This window comes from Paroedura picta, chromosome 3 (assembly GCF_049243985.1).
Source record: "Paroedura picta isolate Pp20150507F chromosome 3, Ppicta_v3.0, whole genome shotgun sequence".
NCBI classification, from domain to species: Eukaryota; Metazoa; Chordata; class Lepidosauria; order Squamata; family Gekkonidae; genus Paroedura; species Paroedura picta.
Genome location: NC_135371.1, coordinates 57,698,345 through 57,719,190, shown reverse-complemented (window position 1 = coordinate 57,719,190; position 20,846 = coordinate 57,698,345). Strand labels below are relative to the sequence as shown.

Below are 20,846 nucleotides of genomic sequence, written 5' to 3'. Positions count from 1 at the left end.
AAAGGCAGATGTCAGTTTTCTCAGCAAAATTGATGCCTGATTTCACTAACATCATTAGAAATCTTAATGATCAGTCATGTTAGATGATTATTTGTCATCCATATACCCAAAGCTGGTTTACACGAACAAGCACCATTTATGTTTCTTCACCCATTTGTGCTGTTGCAACACAATCATGTGAAGAAACTTTAGTGTGAACTGGTGGATTATGAGAAGACAGACACAAATATTGTAGTGATCAAGACAATTACACTTACATAAAGAAGAAACATGAATTCCTGAATTTTCTGTCCAGCACCAAACTGTACAGATAATGGGCTGAATCATGGGTATGAATCATGAATATGGCAGAGTGCCATACTGTTCTTTCACAGGTGCATGGACACAAGCAATTCCTAGGCACATCTATGTGGCTCACAAATGATTATTACTTGAGCACATCACGTTCTTTGGGAAAACAGTGAAGCAAGGGCACTCACACATTCCTGAAAGGCTTGCTCCAATGCTCCAGTGACAACATCTTCCTGCCGGATTTGCTTTTCTTCCACAAAGTGTGGGTCACTTTGACAAACGCGCTGCCCATTGAGGTGCATTGGAGGATGGTCTTCAGTAATGCCCCCTACCACTTCCTCTAATTTTTGCTTGAGACAATAGTGTAGGTAGTTGGAAGCCATAATTGCCGCTTCTGGACCACCATGACCATCAAACAGTGCCCAGTAATACCCAGTCAGATACTGAAAGGCAAAACAGCAAGAGTTAACATTATATAGGACTTTCCTCCTTGATACTCTATTGGCATCTTGTGGTATATCAGTCTTCCAACTCCTGCCACTGATTTAAAGTTCAAACCCCTGCTCTGATGTGAAGCATTCAGTTGAGGCCAGGTAAGAAGATTGGATCCCTCTCTATATAGGCCTATTTGCCAGTCAGCTGAGCAGGAGTTACCTCCTGAGACGGTAGTTGGGGACTGTAGGTGGCTGCAGTTGGGTATGCAAAGAAGGGTGGAGGGGAATAGATTAGTTCTATCGCCAGGGTACAGGATTATATGTGTTTTTTCTTCTGTTTTACATTATTTTTATCATTTCATTGCAAACCATCACAAGCCAGCATGGCTCGGGAGAGGTGGTCAACAAATACAATAAATAAATAAAATACAAATAAATTTGTGGCTGTGGACAAGTGGCCAGACTCAGAACTTCATGGCCTTTCTGTGCACATCTGACACCTCAGTTGCCAAAAGGCAGTTCTTTCAAATGCCTACATACACTTTTGGCTAACTGTGCCAACACACAGTGTAGTCAGCAGTGCCTGCGTGTCCCACATGGTTGTCCTATTTTCTAGGCAAAGAACATACAGACACCCTGACACATCTTTTCCCTGTGACCAATATTCAAGGGGGAAAATGGCACATAAAACAAATGTCACATTTAGATTTTACTTCTAAGAAAAGGGAGAGCTGGGGATGGTCAACACTCCATCCACAATATATGCATCTATATTCCATGCCCCAAAAAAGTGTAAATAAGATTCAAACTGAAACCCGATTCAGGCAGTCCTCGGAGGGAACCAATGGGCTTTGCCATTCTACATTGTGCAGTTATATAGAGAAACAAGGAGATTCTTGTTTCAACCTTTTGATAGCAATTTCTTCATACAACAAGGGCAGGCATTCTTATCATTAATGTAAGTTGCCAAAGAGACCAAAATAAAATTGTAGAATGTGAATGTGGGACTTGCATTGGATTCACAAAGGCATCAGCTGCCTACCGTCTGACAATAAACCTCCCCACACTAAAATTTATCCTGGACCTTCTTGTTTTATTTGGTTTCCTAAACTGATTCAGTAGGCAGATATAAATGCATTTCATGGGAGGGTCAGCACTGTGAGGAGTTAGACAAGAATAGTAGGAAGAAGCACTGATTATTTGTGTGGTTAGCCTATATTAACCCTGAATGGTACTCTTAATTGAGTACCATGCAGAAATGAACAGTCCCTTGGGGGTTGGGGAATAGAAACACCAACAGTAGTAAAAGAGTTGGTTCTTATATGCCACTTTTCTCTACCCGAAGGAGTCTCAAAGCGGCTTACAGTCGCCTTCCCATTCCTCTCCCCACAACAGACACCATGTGAGGTGGGTGAGGCTGAGAAAGCCCTGATATCACTGCTTGGTCAGAACAGCTTTATCAGTGCTGAGGTGAGCCCAAGGTCACCCAGCAAATTGCATGTGGGGAGCACAGAATCAAACCCAGCTCACCAGATTAGAAGCCCACACTCCTAACCACTAGACAAAGCTGGCTCTCCCAAAAAACCGCTTGTGAAAACCAATAGATAATAGGATTTCAGAACTCAGTATTCCGAGCAAGGAGTATTAATGTAGTATTTTAGTGCCACACTCCCAAGGAAGCATGGATAGCTGCTGCCAGTAGCTAAGTAAAACTACACTTTGGAGAACCACACCTGCTCTGCCTCTTCTTGTTTGAGGGGGGAAAACTTCCCCTTCTTGTGAGAGTGTTGGAACTGCCTCCCATTATCTGCAGATAGAAACCTCAAATGCAAGTGTGTGCTATCCTCTCCCTTACACACACTCAACTGCAGGAACCATCTTGTATGTAAAGAGAAAAGCACCCTGTGCTCCACCCTCTAAGCCAGAATCCTTGATGTTTAGTTGGTTTCATCAGGGACACACATTCTGCACATGTTTGAAAGCACTCAGCTATGGATTCCAAATACAGACATTTGGCATTCAAAATAGGCTTGGTCATTGACAGAGCCCTGCCTCCAATTAATCACTACTGTCAACAGACAGAGACCAGGTCCAAAGTTACCTCAGTAGAACACAGAATCAGCCATTCCTGATCCTCTTCTTTGTCACAGGTCTTCTTCCTGATGGAAATCTGACAGCATGTTGCTTGGTCTTCATTGAATTCTGACTTTTGTGCATTGATAGTTCTGATGACACAAGAAACTCTGATTAGAGCAAAGCACTGGGATAAAGGACATACCTGAAACCCTGCCCATTATTCTAGGTCCAATGAGTTTGCTACCTACCTTCTCTATGGAAGGCAGGAAAGGAGGAGGCAAGTGAGAAGCCCCCGCTTGATGCCAGCTCGCAGTTCTCATGATTTGAGACCTAAACACACCACAGAGCTTAGGTGCTATGGAGTAGTACTCCACTCATGGCAAAGGAAGGGTATTGCTTCAAAACAGCCAGAGTGAATAGACACTTGTTTATTTATTCCAGGTGTCTGATAAAAGCTTTGTATACCAGCCAAGATTCACACAATATAACTTTATTAAAGATTAATCTCATCACCCTTGAAATGAAAACAAGAATCACACAAGTATAGAAAACACCAAAAAATGTCAAAGAGCTCAAATTCTAATTTAAAATGAACAGCAGATTCTAATGTACTTGACAGAGCCTTTGTAGAAAGATAAGAAATCTAAATCTGAAAATTTTGCTGTATGAGCCATACATTATTAAAACATTTTATTTTTACCCTCTAAAGGTCTGATACAAGGTAGTGCAGGTATGCAATTATACTAACTCATCCTATATAATAGCAAACCCAGTTCTATTGGTCTTGCAAATTTTGGGCAGTGTGTAAATTGAATTTTCCAAGATAAAACCTGAATTAGTGGAACAGTCAGGGAAAAAAGTATCTTGCACAAAAAAGGACAGATTCTCCGGCTGACCTACCAGGGCCAACTTATCCATTAGGCACAGTGCCTAGGGCTCAGGATACATTTAGGGGCCCATCACAATGTTTTAATATTGTTTAAACTCAGAACAGAGGGGGAAGGAACTTTTAGAGTCAAAGAAAATGTTTTGGTTTTTTTCACATCAGAAAAAAATCAATGTTATGGCCCACAAAAATCTATTAATTTTTGCCTAAAATAAAACATTGAAATAGTTAAAATTATATCCAAAATAATTTTTAACATTGATATTATCATGAGGGCCCCCCAAAAGTCATAATGTGGCCCTGCTATCTACACTAGCATTCTAAATAACATATCCTATTAACTACAATGTTTGCATATATCCGCTTCTGCCCAGAAGAGAGTGCAGGGTGAAGATTTAGCAATTTGTGAAGCAGGAGCAAAAATAAAAATAAAATTCCAAGAGCAAGAAATGCGTAATCATAAGAAGAGCCCTGATGGAACAGACCACTGAACCGACATCCAGGATAGTCTGTTACTAGGGAGAATTGAAAGAACCAAAGTACCCCTTTGGTGTAATCAATCACATACAGGCTTAAAAATGCTCGTCCTGAAATATTAAGTTGCATTGAGTTTATGGTAGCCCTCTGGGGTTTTCAAGGCTAGGGACAACCAGAGGTGGCTTGCCATTGCATAGCAAGCCTAAACTTCCCTGGTGGTTTCCCATCCGAGTACTAGCCAGCACTAACCCTACTTAGCTTCCAAGATCTGATGAGACAGGGCTATCTAAGTACTCAGAGAATATACAAAAATTACAAGGTAATCTACAAAGATTCTGTGGATCATCCTTGGGGGGGGAGGATGACGACGACACAGCATGTGGCACTTCCTGGGTATCTGTGATCATTTTCTAATCCCTCTGTGTAGTTGGTTCACAATAAGCCATACAGTTTATACCTCACAGTATCATTTATTTATAATGTATAACTTCAGAAATCAACCACTTCCCCATTTCTCTTATGCCATTTGATATATGGTCATAATTGATTTTTAAAGTGACTATAACATATCTTCTTTAAGTTAAGATTTCTGTTTAAACCAGGCTGTATTCTAAAATGCATTTTTTCACTGAAATTTAATAAAAATGAAAAATCAAACTTAATTTTAAATTATTGGTTTTTAGCCAGCCTGCCCCAAAGTAAGATGGAGAAATACTTGGCTACCTCATTGTCCTCTTCCTTTCCAGGAACCTCACAGTTTTGGAGAGGCACTGTATTGAGTGTGTTTTTAACTTTCTTTATCTGTCAAATGGTCTAAGTTCCTTTTGCCACTACACGAAAGTTTAGATGCAGATTTCTTGTGCATGGTTTTCTCCAATGACTAAATCACTTGCGAACACAGGAAATGACTGATGTTCTGAGCTTCTTTCCTCTTCAAACGGATCATATGCAAAATGTAACCCTCTTTTGAAATGCATGCTGCTTTGCATATCAGGTTAACAATCAACCATCAAAGAGCTGGTGGGACACCAACAGTCTGGTTATGCAAGGTACCCATAGTGAGCTAAAGGGGATACGGAGTTAAACAGAAACAAACTGAACAACAAAAATTTCACATGGGTTGACTTAGAGCAGGGGTAGTCAAACTGCGGCCCTCCAGATGTCCATGGACTACAATTCCCAGGAGCCCCTGCCAGCGAATGCTGGCAGGGGCTTGTGGGGATTGTAGTCCATGGACATCTGGAGGGCCGCAGTTTGACTACCCCTGACTTAGAGCTTTGACATCTGGTAATAACACAGTTTGGTTTGTGCATGCATTTACCTGTTAGGCAGCTAATAAAGATTATTAATTAATTCGTAAGGATTATTTTTAAAAACAATAATATACAAGAATGAAATCTCTAAATGTGAGAGGACTAGAACATCTGGAGAGGTCTAGGTCTTTAGAAAGTCACTTAGTTGAATTCGTTTAAGTGAATTTAGGAAGCAATGCTTTGTTGCTGTACTCCGAAGAAAGCTTCCCTGTGGAAATAACAGAAAACAGAATAGCCAGTAGAAAGCCATTGCCCTAAACTCCTTGGAGAAAGCTTGGAATGTAAATAATGCATCCTGGCTATAGATTAGTTTATATTCTGCCATTTGACTGGGAAATCATCCAATTCCAGCAAAAATGTTAACATTAGAGAAAAACAACCAAGAAAAGACCTATAGGGCTTGCTTAACTGTGGTACTTGGAATCACAGTTGCCACATCTGTTTCCCTTTAAGAAACCACTGAAGACTCAGCTCATCCCACCCAACTGTACAAACTTTTTTTTCTATAGTCTTCAATGAGATGCATGTCTGTCCCTTTTGTTGCCAAATATCAGTACATATGCCTGCGTCCCTTTTAGGAATCTTCAGTACCGGTTTATCCACATAACACTTGTAGCATGTCCCCTGGTTCAAGGGGCCCCAGCCCTGCCTTGCCAGCAAAGCCCCTGAATCGGATGACAGAGCGCTTGCCAGAAATCGCATGCACAGAGAGCTTACGCATGTTCTTCTGGTGCTCTTCTGCTCCACCAGCTTCAACTAAGGCAAGGAGCCTCATTGCCTGGATCATCAAGCTGTAGAGGAGGAGTTGGAGAGGACGAGAGGGCAGCAGGTGTGGGGTGTGAGTCAGGTAGCCAGATCTGGAGCAGTTTTGGATTCCAACTCGTTAAACACTTTGAAGGGATTTGTTCATTGCAAGGTTGCAGAAGATGTGCTTTGCAGCCTTCCTTTTGCAAGACGTCGTTCCCCCTCCCCATATCTTTAGGTGCTCCCCTTTCACATCAGCCCCGCAGGAAAGCCTGGTTTCAGCTAAGACCCTAGAAGAATCCCAGAGATTCACGTTTGTACTGGGGGTGAATAAATCTACATACTCACAGGAGCTGCAGAACACAACATTTTATCGCAACTCAGTGCCAACTAACATAGGAACTGAAAGCTAAGGAAAAAGAACAAATTCAGGGGGTGGAGTTTCCCTCCACTCTTAATCAGGTTTCAGTTAGCTCTTTGCTATCCATTTCACTACATTCACACACACACAGGCACAAAGCTCAACAGGAGAAAAGGGAAGGGAATGCTCTGGCAACAGCAGGCACTGCATTTGGTGGCCTCTACCACAGCCTGCCAAGTGACAAGGTCACCCACCCCCAAAAGAAACACGGAGGGAAGGGAAGGGAATGCCAGAGCGTAACCCCCCCCCAACCCCCCCCCACTGAAATAGCCACTGATGGGCAAAGCTGAAGCTGGGGGGGGGGGCTGTGGGCAGTTGGTGTCAGCTGAGGCAGGAGGGTGTCCTCAGAACTGCTGGTGTCAGCTGAGGAAGGAGGGTGTCCTCAGAACTGCAGTGAGCATCTGGAACATGCAAAAGGACCCCTGGAAGAGATACGAATGCTCTGGAACTAGAATTACATCCCCAGAAGATGACAGCCCCTGAGTGTACTCAAATTTAAAATTAAAGATTGTTTTCTTGTTTAGGCTAAGGAAGTTAGAGTTCAGAATAATACTAGTAAATGTTTTCAGCAAAGTGAAGGAATCAGTTGCTTCTGGAGTTCCAAACTATGCCTGGGAAGGGAGCCCCACTGTTCCTTGTGCCACACAAATAACAGCACCAGCTGTGCTCTGCGAGGGCCCTGCTGCTCTGGTGCTTGAGCCCCGCAAATCCTTAAACCAGGCCTAGGAATTGAATGGCAGACAGGGATATATTCTGGGAGGAGACCATTCCTGAGGAATATCCAAAGGGGTTGAACAGCCGATCTTCTGAATGACCTGGGCCAATGAACAACAACAGATAGAAAGCTTAAATTACAGCTATATGATCTGGCATGAAGCCCAAAAAGAGGAAGCTCTCCCTGGCATGATGCCCTCCCATCACCATGCCAGCCAACATATAGGTATGAGTTCTAGGTTAGCGTCTGGTGTCCTGCGGTCAAAATCTTTGTGTGAGTGCCCCAGGGCAAAAATGTGGAAAGCACTCTGAATAAGTTCTTTGACAAGCAATTAGAGTGTCTCTGTGCTGTCAATGGACTTTGTAAGCAATGTCTTGCTAGCTTCTAAGGCTGGCATGGGTTATCTATCGATTATGCAGGGGAAGGAATAAGATTCTCTTGCCTCTAGATAACCCACAAGACCTGAATTCTTGCAGATGGTGTTAGACTGGGGTGATTTACACTAAGAATTCTACACACTCTATTTTATATTTAACAACAGGAAACAGAAATGCACAAGAGCTTCTTCTAAATGTAAGTTGCAGGGAGATGAATGGGCCAGAAAATTCAGTTCTTTGTTTAGTTCCAAGTTGTCTGAAGAAGGAAACTTTTGTTCCCTCACTAATATTTCAACAAATAAACTATAGGAATCCTGGCAAGGCCCAACTTCTTCTATTTCAGGGGCTAAGCCAATTTTACTGCCCAGTGGCATGACTGAGCTCCTAATTCAGTTGAAGAATTCATTTTGGGTATGGGTTTAAGGCAGGGGAGAGGGGAAGGCCTCTTGTATTTCAACTCCTAATGCAAACAAAACATCAAGATGAAAAGGAGGAACTTAATACAGTAGCTGGATCATTCTGCTTTAGCAAGACCTTTAAAAACTGTTTCCACCTGCAGGGGATTTTGGCTAAATAATGTGCCAACACATCTCATATGTCACCACTCCTGACATTTAGCAGGTGTTCACTTGGGCATTGAATACTGCTGGTAAAGTGAGAATAGAAAATGTGTGCGCTTAGCCTGACACCCAAAGAGACCACTTCATATATGTGCATTAGCTTTAGCATCACCCAAAATGTAGCTCTCAAGAAAATTTCCTGCTGTTTGGCCTTAAAAGCATTGTAGAAGCTAGATTCAGGGGAGCAGCCATGTTGGTTGGAAGCAGCAGAACTAAGTTTGAGTCCAGTGGCATCTTTAAGACCAACCAATTTTTGTTCAAGGTATAAATAAAACTGTATTGGTCTTAAAGGTGCCACTGGACTCAAGCTTGGTTCCATTGTAGATGCTGTATCTCCACTCGTGCTTCATATAACACTTGGCAACAACTGCACTGTAGCAGTCCAACAGCAGCCGACTGTCCTGAATTGTATTTTGACAGAGATCTCACAGGTAGTTTGGTAGTGCTTTATAAAACATTTGTGCAAATTCATGCAACCAGGAAACAATATAGGATGCTTCTCTTGCTAAGCACTGTTGCTATTATTTAGAAACTGCTTTCAAATTATGTGGGCTGGCTGGAGGCTAGATTTCTTGCACATGTTTTCAAATTATCTTAGTATTTCTTTATTTACTCTGATTTGCCATGGTTGAAGGGACTGAAAATGAAATAAAGTTCTATTCAAACAAGGGGGTGGGGAAAGAGACAGAAATACTGTTCCTTTATGATTCTTTTACAGATAGGCTATGCTTTTCTCTCCAGTTCATAGTTGCTTCAGACCCGGCACTGAAATTTTGCAGCACGCTTTGTGATATTAGTAAATTTGGGTATTATTATGGGCAGTCATGTTTACAATCTTAACGTTTTTATTTTCTGCTTAATGTGTTTGTAGAAAGCCTGCCTCAGCCAAAGGATTCTAGCTCTATGATGAAACTGCTGATGCTTTGCCAACTGGTGGCAAGTACTATTACATAATAGGCCTACTCAAATGAAAGCCAAACTTCTTGGAGAAAGAGTTCGATTATTTTCAGCTGAAACTTTACAAGAAACTGAGTAAACATTATTGTTTGGCAGCAGAGTGGGCACCACATCCTTACTCCATCTCACCTAGAGTACCAAATTTTAGGAGTACTCTTTAATATGTTATTAAACTATCACCTATTATCTCAGGCTTGTTCTGTTTAACATGGGTCAGATTCAACAGACTGTAAGCACTGCTCTGCTATCGGAATGGGCCTTTTTTGAGTTCTGTTCCCAATGCAAACAACTGCTCTCCCAAAATACTGCTCCTGAGGGAACCTGGGGTATCACATCGGGTATCACATGGGAATTTCCAGTGGAATTCAGAAAATGGATGAAAACTGCCACCCCCTCTTCTGCTTTTAGAAGTGTCTTTTCTATAGATGGGAGGAAACTTCAACCCAAGACATCTAAATTCAAAGAAGGATCTTTTGGGGAGAAATCAAATTTTGGCTAGAGCAGAGATTGCTTCCTTTTGAGTTACCTTGACAGTCTAAGTCAAGCGCCTGTATAAATACCTTGACATTCTGGTATGTGACAGTACAAATAACACTTGTACTTGTAATACTAAAATCGGAACAGGAAAATATGGCAAGCATCATATGAATAATTATTAGTAATGGTCTCAGAAATGCCTTCTGATTTCCTGCCCTCCTGACAGAGAAACAACTTTTCCATCTACAACCCCCCATCTACTGCAACTCAGCTCCCAGATATGCTGCTCTTAGGGGCAAGTCACCTCTCCTGTTGTGTCCTGAGATCAAGTTGGGGGTCTGCAGTAGGACAAGGAAAATAAGGAAAAATCACCACAACTAGCACAGCAGAGCAAAATCTTTTGATTCAGTCCATCATATTCAGTACATTTACAGGGCTCCATTTAGGACATTCCAGTGGGTATAGCTCAGTCACAGGCTACAGAAATAATAACCCACAGGCCTCACACACATTGTCAGTTTTGGGACAGTTATACCCCTGTAGGTATGCCACTGATCCTACCGACTCCCGACTCTTACTGCAACCACTAAGCAGCATAAGAATCCCCATAAGAACTTAATATTCTTGTGGTAAAAGAAGAGTGTTTCCATAATCAAAGGAATTATGGAACATATATCTAGATATCTACATGGGCAATGAAACAACACTGATCATTGGTTGTCCTACCAAGAAAGCATAACTATCACAGATATTATGCATAATCTTTAAACCGCCCGTGGCACCACGGGCGCCACGGACTAAATAAAAGGCTAAGGGGTTCTAGGGCAGGATGTGTCCGTGATGAGGAAGGGTCTGGATTGGACCCTTCCTCCGAACAGACAATCGGAGGGACCAATCGAGGGAGCGCGACTGCCGGGGACTCCCTGCCCGGCCCGGCGGCCTGATGCGGCGAGAGGCGCGAAGTGCCTCTCACCGCGACAGGCCGCCGCCCCAACGAGCCCTTGGCAGTCGCGCAGAGCGCGGCTGCCGGGGCCTCCCCGCTACAAGCCTGCCCGACTGCCTGACGGAGCGGCCTGCGCGCCTGGCCAACGGCCGGCCGGACGAACAGGTAAGCTGCCGCGGCCCTCCTCTCTCCTTTCCCCTTCCCCATTATCGCCTTTCAAGGCCCATTTTTAGAAATGGGCTTTGAAACTAGTCAAGCATAATAAGGGACCGACACTAATCACATTGCTGTTTTCCTGTGAGTCTCTAACCTCAAAAGTAGTTCCTTAGTCCAGAAATCCCTGGTAACAAAAAAATGACTCGACTACTGTAATACACTCTACATAGGCATACTCTTGAAGTCTATTTGGAAACTTGCAGAAAATGCTCAGCTCAGCTACTATTATGAGTTAGGTGGATCATGCATATTACATTCATTCTGCAGCCACTCTACTAGCTGCCCCTCAGTTACTAGGTTCAACTCAAAAGTACTATCACCTTCCTGGGCTTGGACTTCAAAATCTGTGGGACCACTTGTCTCTGTATGCACCACCATAACATCTTTGCTCATCTGAGCATAGCCTTCTGCAGGCTCTGCCCTGAAAATGAGCAAGATCAACTACTCTCAATGCATTCTCTGTTTTGGCCCTTGCCTTGTTGAATGGCCTACTGGAAATGGTCAGGAAGGCCATCACCTTTATGGCATTCTACAAACTATGTAGAACAGAATTATCCAAGGGATTGTATTTAAGCAATAGGGCTATGTCATTATACAATGGGTCAAGAAAGTAATTTAATAAAGGGAACAGGATTGTGGGCTACACTCCTTGGTGTAGTGGTTAGGAATGGTGGCCCCTAATCTGGAGAACCGGGTTTGATTCCCCATTCTACCACATGTAGCCAGCTGGATGACCTTGGGCCAATCACAGTTCTCTCAGAGCTCTCTCAACCTCTCCTGCCTCACAGAGTGTCTGTTGTGAGGAGAGGAAGGTGACTGCAAGCCATACCTTCAAGTAGTAAAAAGAGTGTAAAAAACACACACACACACATACACACTCTTCTTCTACTGTGTGTGGTGAAGGAAAGTGCCATCAAATTACAGCCAATTTATGATAACTCCGTAAGATTTGCATGGCAAGAGACAGGAACACTGCCTGCCTCTGCATTATAACCTTGGACTTCCTTGGTGGTCTCCCATCCAAGTACTAACCATGGCTGGCCCTGCTTACCTTCCAAGATCTTACAAGATCAAGCTAGTATAGAGTCTCTGTTTGCTCTTACTATCTACCTATGTATTTCCATTATTGGCATTATTAGCATTTGTTGGTGTTGTCGTCCCCTTCTTCTTTTGCCCTCAATCGCTCCCAGCATTAGGCTCTTCTCCAGGGAGTCCTTCCTTCTCAATTATTAGCATACTACATCTAATACTTATGCTTTGTTTGAAGATTTCTGTAATGCTAGTCATATTACTTCACTTAACTCTGATGCCAGTAAAGGTTCTCTAATTCTGCTCTTCGCTTGACAGGGGTCTTGTTCTATTGCTTGCACTGACTTACATTCCGTAATTTGCCTTAAACCTCACTGAGAAAGGCAGCCTATAAATCAATCAATCCATAACTACTTGCATGTGTTCATAACCAGTATTGCCATATTTATAAATGAATAAGCAAGATTAGCTGTGCCAGAGCTCCTTACTAGTTCTACTCCTGCATCATCTATGATATGCAAGCACTTTTCTGCACAAATAATAGTCACAACCATAGGCTAGTCAGATGACCATGAATTGATTGCATTGTAAGTATACGGAGCCTTATTGAGTGCCCAGGACAAACCTCATCCTAAAAAACATATTTGCTTGACTCTAGCTCATCGCCCTGTGTCCTCTAAATGATACTCAATCTTCTGTGTCCTCAATCTTCTGTGTCCTCTAAATGTACTCAATCTTCTGTCTGGGTCACATGGAGTTGAAGTCCCAAGAAATGATTATGTTTACATGGTTTAGAAATGTTCTAGTTCTCTAGTAAGGCCTCTGCCCATTAAAAGCATTCTCCAAATTTAACAGCTGTGTGGCAAGGCAGAAGCTGCTTTGGTCATTGCAAGACCACTGCAAGAGAACAAACCACAATTGCCACACATCTTCCTGCTGTGATACGATTAAAAACAAAGATGTTTTCATCACTAAGTGAATCCTGGGCACTGAAAGGCAGGAAATCATTCATGTGAGTTCATGGAGTCCCCCCTACAATATCTTCTTGTATACAAGGAATATATACACCCCTAAACTGCAACACAGATAACAACTGTCTAGTTTATTGCTAACTGATCCCAGGGAGAAATCCCCAGCAGTTCTACTCAGAAGATAACCCCATTCAAATCCCAAGGACTGCAGCCTATGGGACTGCCAACAGAGTTACCATATCTGCTGACGTGACATGATTGTATCTTGTAATGGGGAACTTGACATATATCCATCCCTACTTTACCTAACAATAACTAAAAGTGCTACAAAATATCTTCTTGAAAGGCAACACTAATCTTAATCATTCATCATAAATTTATAATTCTTATGTTATAAAAAGGGTGAGAAATGAACCAAAGCAATTCATCTGGAGAGACTATGGAATAAGAAGAACTTAAGCCAGGCCTCCAGATAAGCAATTCAAAATATAGAAAGAAATTCCTAGACACCATCGTATTGTTAACATGTGATCCAAAACATCTGACAGCAATGGGGTTTTCACAATCTAGTTCAGTGTCAATAATCTTACTTGCTGAGTAGCCCTCATATGCTAATGATACCTTTCAGCTCTACTTAAATCATGTGTGAATTTTGTTCATGGACTAGCAATCTGAATAAAATCTTTTTAAGAACAAAAGCAAAATACATCTCCCGGCCAGCACTGGCTTGGTATTCAAACTACAGCCCAATCCTGTTGCAGCTACTCAGAAGTCAGCCCCATGGGTCGATTTACAAAGCTACATATAGGTGTGATTTCTCTCCACATGTTATTTGTTTAGATATTTATATCCTGCCTTTTTCCTCAAAGGAGTCTCAAACAACAGTGTGCTACTTGTGCTAGCAGACACTCACCACGGCTCTTGCTGAAAACATGGAGACTCCTAGCAGGCCCCTAATACTTGCTACCCCATGACCCGTACTGAGACCTAATGCTGCCATGAGGTGCCTGGTATTTAACCTCCCTACAGCAACTACAGGTAGCTTTGATGGGGATGTTCCCACTCATTTTGTTTACTGGCCCCTCAGTGAGGAGGCTGAGATGGCCAAATGCCCTACAACTGCAGAGGTAAATGGCCTTGCAAACAGAGAAAGTACAATGCTACCATCTTGGGGAACCCATCCTATTGCAGGCCATCTTGCAGATGAGGTGGACTTGGGGATACCCAATCCTCTGTGTTGCATGTTCTGGAATCCTGTTGAGGAATCTGAAGATGAGGAAACTCGAAAGGACACAGAAAATGACGAGGCTTTTAACGAATCCATGGAAATGGGAGAGAAAGCCTTCAATGCCCAGGTAAACAGGTTAAAAAAAAGTGTTTTTGTTTGTGGGTGTATAATGAAACCAGGGAGTCCATTAAGGAGTTCCATTATTTACCAGTTGTTTCTTATTATTCTGTTTGGACAGCTTGATGGGTGCTTTATCCAGGTTTTTGGCAATCTGCACATTGGTAACCCTGTTAATGTGAACCTCTCTTGACATCATTTAACATGTCTCATAGCATAGTAAACACTATGGCAACAATGGAAACCCTGAGTCACAACCAAGGATTATTGGGTTTGAGATAGGGAAGGCTGCTGCCTCTCAGTTCGAGTACATTTAAAAAAAATGTATTATCAATGTAATACAAATATCATTATTAGTACAGCCATCATACAACATACTGTCTTGGGCAAGCCATTTACCACCCTAGGATTGTCTATAATCTGCAAAGGACGTTGTTTTTAAAGAACTCTTTATTAAGTATTTGCCATACACATAAAGAAAAAGAAAGAAAGCCAAAGACGAAAAAGAAGAGGGGGAGAGAAAGAAATAAAAATGGATTAAGTAAGAAGGGAGAGAGAAAAATCTAAAATAAAAAATAGAAGAAAAAAAGGGGAAAACAATAATTATTTCTTCTTACCATTATATCTATCCTCATATGAATGAAATCAATCTTGATGATATTATTCCATAAATTCTTTGGTTCACAATGATGACTGTTCTTTCTACAGGCAGAAACATGATTGTATATGTTCAGAGCAAACTGTCTATTCTGTTAGATTTTTATATTTCAGAGGTGTGTTTTTAATAACATTTAATATTAACAAAAGTGAAACATTACTATAGTCTGTTGATGTTTGTGACATCATTTAAACACTAGTGGTGTTTCATAAAGGACCACTGGCGGCCTTTAAACAGTGGCTGGACAGATCCTTATCATGGATGCTTTAGGCTAATCAAGGATACTAGAATCTGGAGGAGTTCCAGTCCAGGTTTTACTCATGTCTGGTGATAAGCTGAAAGATTCTGATAGGCGGAAGCATTCTGATGATGTCACAAACATCAACAGACACACATAAAGTTTGCCCACAGTGCTAGCTGTGCAGTCTGCAAAGACCAGCTCGGTGGTATAGACGTTGCTGATATGGCTTATACCCATCTCTTATTTTGGATACTACTGGTGCCCCTTATGGGGCTGGATGGCGCTCAAAGGGCCTTACCCTACCCCCTGCCGCTGAACCTTGGAAATCCTCAACTGCAGCAGGATCACCAACTCTCCTGGATTCCACCTAATTCCTCTTCCCAAGACAGGAGTTCATCCTCATCCTTTCACATACTTGGACTTTACTGGGAATGCCATTTTGTTTATCAGAAAAGAAGTATGGGATTCCTATCCTTGGGCTGAATACTTGATCCTCAGGGCCAACAGCCTGAGCAGAGTTCAGACTTCATCTCTGGAAGGCTTACATTCCCTTACCTACTTGGACTTATCACACAATAAAATCAATATCATCGAGAGGTACGCATTTGAGGCTGTCCCATTCCTGGAGATTATAAACCTCAACAGTAATATAATCAACCAGATCGTGGAGGGAACTTTCGAAGCCTGGTATGGCATGCAGTTTTTGCTCACAGTGGATCTCAGCCACAATCCCCTAACTGTCATTCAGGATTCTAGTTTTTACAGTCTAACTTGGCTGAATTTCCTAGACCTTGGTGCCACCAAAGTGACACCGATGACATTGGAGAACCTGCTGTAGACCTCGCTGCATTTGAAAATGCTTATATTGCCCAGAAAGATGTCCTGCTGCCTTTGCTCCATTAAGGAGACCATTGAAGTTTCATTTGAGACTATCAAGTTGGATTGCTCAAAGTCATGTGCCATAGATGGAACTCTGTGTGAAAAGAAAGAGCTTTCGAATGGCATGCAAGAAGTCGTGAAAATATTAGAAGCCAGGAAGCTGAACAGTAGCAACCTGCTTAGCATCTTACCAGAGAGAGTTGAACCCCACAGTTACTTGCTGGAGAATGCTGAACCCAACAGTGACATGCTGGCACCAGCCCAAAACCATTCTCCAACATTGCTCTCAAGTTTAACTTGTTAAAATTGGTTGAACAGGTCATGCAAATGAAAGGAGATGAGCCCATGGATATGAACTGGGCTGACAAAAAGCAGTTGAAAACACTTTATCTGCTGGCCAGTGTGCTGGAGGGTGCACTCAAAGAAAAAATAATGGAATTACTCCAGGGGACTCCAAAGGCAACTATTCAAAATGAACTTTCTGCACAAGGCTTAGAGAAATCCCCAGATAAGGCCTCCAAGCAGGAAAGCCTTATGAGAAAAATAATGAGAGAAAACTGGCTTTGAATAAACCAAAGAAGCAAGGCCACACTATTCAGACATGTGAGGGATGGACAAGAGTTTGCAAAGGCCACCACAAAGTCTGTAGATCAGCCCAGCATCTTTGAGTCACACAAGGTTGAAAGCGAGAAGAAACTCATGGAAGGCGTAGACTCTCAGCAAGCCCTTTCCTTTCTCAGGTTTCATCGAGAAGCACTTCAGTGTTCTAGGAAATGGTCTATTTCAGACTCCTTGCTTAATGCTCTCAACTCAACAGGCTCCATCACAGAGGACAAGAACAACAATGATTTGAGTAGCCTCTCTAGTGATGGAAACACTGTGGCAGTGTTGGGAAATGGACACAGAATACAGTTTATGACTAAAAAAGAATTATTGGAGAAGCTACTAAGCAGAAGTAGCACTCCTACAGGAGAAGACAAATCTAAAGCCTTAACCATAAACTCAGAACACTCTTTAAATGAGCTCTCACCGGATATTTTGTTGTCCTGTAGGACATCCTGGAAATATCAGAGAACCTCTGCTTCTCCCCCACAGAACTCTGCAAATCAGGATGATGTCTCTCTGAGGTATGTCTTTGAAGCTGACCTGAACAAGAAGTTGGCTCCTCTGATCCCAAATACACCTGTGAGGAAACTAATCTCACATGTGATCCGACTTCTGAAAATGGATTGCAAAGCACCAACAATCCAGATGGCTTGTGCAAAACTCGTCTCCAGAACAGGCCTTCTCATGAACTTTTCATTGAAAATGTCAATGAGACCTCATCTCTGTGGAAGTCGTATTTCTGGCCTTCCAAGAATATATCCGATACGACTTCACAGTCAGAGTAGTTCAGCAGTGGAATAGGCTGCCTAAGGACGTGGTGAGCTCCTCCTCACTGGCAGTCTTCAAGCAAAGGTTGGATGCACACTTTTCTTGGATGCTTTAGGATGCTTTGGGCTGATCCTGCGTTGAGCAGGGGGTTGGACTAGATGGCCTATATGGCCCCCTTCCAACTCTATGATTCTATGATTTAAGAAATCCACCCCAGATGAAGAGCATTTCAGATCAAGCTCTGTGTCAACGGAGAAGACTTCTTAACTGAGGGACCAGCCTTTGCATGAAACAGAAAAGAACAAGGTGGACAAATTGCACTATGAAGACGAGAAAATACGCAGCTTCACCAGTGCAAGACCATCCTTAGCAGAATCCACTCCTGACAAAACAATCATCTGTACCAACACTAGAACTACTGCTGCCTTCTATTCCTCCACCATCTTCTCATTCTCTTGCTCCTTCTACCGCTCCTGCTCCTGCTCCTGTTCCTGCTCCACCAGCACTGCCTTCTACTTTTTCTCAAAAGTCCATTATGAAAAAGAGTTCAGATGCAGGAAAAGGAACTTCCAAGACCAGCAGTTCAAAACCAACAGGATCTGAGAACCCCACTGAAACAGACGGTACAAGTGAACTGCCTGAAAGTGGGGAGGGAGATGAGGAGGATGAAGATGATGATGAGAGTGAATGAACAATCTGGTTTTACAACTATTACCACAACTATAGTAATGTTTCACTTTTGTTAATATCAAATGTTATTAAAAACACACCTCTGAAATATAAAAAATCTAACAGAATACACAAGTTTGCTCTGAACATCTACATTTATAGAATTCATGGAATAAGATCATCAAGATTGATTTCATTCACTTGAGGATAGGTATAATGGTAATAAGAAATAATTCTTGTTTCCCCTTTTTTTCTTCTATTTTTTATTTTGGATTTTTCTCCTTAATCAATCCATTTGCCCAAGACAGTATGTTGTACGATGGCTGCACTAATAATGATATTTATATTACATTGATAATACATTTTTTAAAAAATTACTCGAACTGAGAAGCAGTTTGGCCATCTCTGCCGCCTCACTGAGGGGCCAGTAAACAAATTGAGTGGGAACATCCCCATCAAAGCTACCCGTAGTTGCTGTAGGGAGGTTAAATACCAGGCACCTCATGGCAGCATTAGGTCTCAGCACGGGTCGTGGAGTAGCAAGTATTAGGGGCCTGCTAGGAGTCTCCATGTTTTCAGCAAGAGCCGTGGTGAGTGTCTGCTAGCACAAGTGGCTTCTTTCCTAAAATCACTTCTGTGGGGGACTGTCCCAGCATCTTTGCTATTCGTCAGAGGTGACAGGGCGTGTTGCCAGAGGGGACACATGGCCGTACCTGGTCATTCCCATTGGTTGTGACGCAGTAGGGAGGGTTGGTCTATGCTGCACGTCACTTCCAACGCTGTCACGAGGGGTGTAAAAAGATGGCTGCATTTCTGGTGGGAGCATGGTCTGTGGAAATTGTTTCTGGGGGCAAAGGAGGCAGAAGGTGGGGGCATGACACCATCACTTCAAGGGAGGGGGGTGTATGTGGCATAATGGCAGCACTTCCGGGGCAGGGGGCAGGGGCTGGAGGGCATGATGACGCCGCTTCTGGTGTTGTCAGGGGTGTGTGTGGTGTAATGGCAGCACATCCGGGTCGGGGCGCATGGGGTGGGGCATGATGATGGCACGTCCGGTGACATCAAGGGGCGTGGTGACATGGCGGCACTTCCGGGGCATGGGGTAGGGCATTATACTATGTGTACCCCTTTACTCCTCCACGGATTCTCAGGGTTTAGTTAACTTAGCAAAATCAGAAAAACTGTCACCAATTACTGCTATTGCAAGTTCATTGTTCATCTCATTTGAAATTTTACCCAATAACTTCAGACAAAGGGCCTTCTCATATTCCATGGCCATTTAATCCTGTCAGTCACAGCTTCTGTCCTCCTACTATGCCTGCCAAGCGCCCATCTGAGAATCCACCTCGTGCTCCTGAGGAAGGGGGCCGGCTGGTTCTGAGCGACCCCCAGTCGCCTGCTTGCTCCAGCACGTGCAGCCGCCCAGAGGATGACGACGACGACAACAACACGTCGAAGCCGCCTGTAGGGAGAGCAGCCAAGTGGCAGCGGACTGGACCGGCGCTTCCAGTTTTGCCACCCCCAGCGGCAGGCACGACAGTCCGGGCGAGGCCACCCCAGCTCCCTCCCTCCTTCCTTCCCTCCGGCACTCACTCGGCATAGCCCGTGTCCCACTGGAGCGGCCTGTCCCGGGACGTGGAGCGGACGGGTCTCTTGCCACACTGCCTCTCCTCGCTGCACGAAACTCCCCGCAGGAACTTGGGCCGCCGGTACGGCAGCGGAGGGAGCCGCTGCCGCCGCCACTGCCCTTCGTCGTACTCCGGCCATTGCGGCTCCCGGGCAGCGTCTTGCCCTCGCCCTGCGGCGCTCCTGGAGCTGCTCAAGAAACGCCTCTTAAACCAGCCCGAAGACATGAAACGAAGTCAGCGGAGGACAGCCGGGCGGCCAGCCCTAGCCAGCCATCCGCCCGCCCACGGCACGACGCCTTGGTCACTCCCTCCCGCGCTCCCGGTCCGTCAAGGGTGGAATCCGGCTCCGAAGAACTTTGGAAACCAGCAGCCCCGTGGGCGGGGCGCGGATGCAAAGTGAGGCATTCCGACAACCAATGACGGCAGAGCCTGTGACGCATCAGCACGCGGCTCGGGACGCGCTTCTTCCTCCGCGCTTCCCGTCGGGGGCCCAAAGGGGCTCGTGTGTGGTTGCTGCCGTGTGCGCGACGCCGCTCCAGGCTCTCGGAGGAGGACCAACGCCCTTCGCGGGATCGGGCGCCGCGCTAAGGCAGACGGGCGCCCACTATGTCTCGCTCCTTCTGTCACTACTGTGTGAGGGCCTCCCTCTGGTTTCGGGGCTCTGGGACCGCCCCACAGTGAATGCTCAAATAGCAGAACAAAATGTAGAGTCTAGGGGCACCTTTGCGACCAACAAAGATTTATTCAAGATATGCGCTTTGTGCAAGCGCACTTCCTCAGGTACAACATCCTGGAAGTGTGGGTGCTCACAAAAGCTTATACCCAGAATTAAACTTTGTCGGTCTTAAAAATGCCACTCGACTCAAACTTTGTTCTGCTGCTTCAAACCATCACAGCTACACACCTGAACCTATACCGTGACAACAGATGCTTCTTTGGAAGACAGAGCCAACCTGCTTCCATTTTACTGATAAAAGGGGGGTGGGGCAGCACCCAGATGATTGTGGGGTTTCTGTCAGACGTTCATTGATCCATGCACTGAATGTCATATGAGGACAATTCAAGGCATGCACACACCACCAAGTATGAACTGTGCAGGGATTGT

General features: G+C 43.9%; 1 protein-coding gene across 3 annotated transcripts in view; it reads right to left on the bottom strand.

Annotated features, from left to right (window-relative positions):
- The window catches only part of PPM1M (protein phosphatase, Mg2+/Mn2+ dependent 1M), a 38,284-nt gene extending 18,141 nt beyond the window's left edge, over window positions 1-20,143 (bottom strand). Inside the window, exons 1-3 of one of the 3 annotated variants that reach the window (XM_077325847.1) lie at window positions 19,707-20,143; window positions 2,827-2,950; window positions 480-734 (exon numbers count right to left, since the gene is read on the bottom strand). In XM_077325847.1, the coding sequence (XP_077181962.1) occupies window positions 480-734; window positions 2,827-2,950; window positions 19,707-19,966 (639 nt within the window). In that variant the 5' untranslated portion in view covers window positions 19,967-20,143. Of the gene's footprint in view, window positions 1-479; window positions 735-2,826; window positions 2,951-14,909; window positions 14,929-19,706 lie in introns of those variants that run through there. The other 2 variants (XM_077325844.1, XM_077325848.1) reach the window with 2 other exon arrangements.
- Window positions 20,144-20,846: the final 703 nt, after the last annotated feature.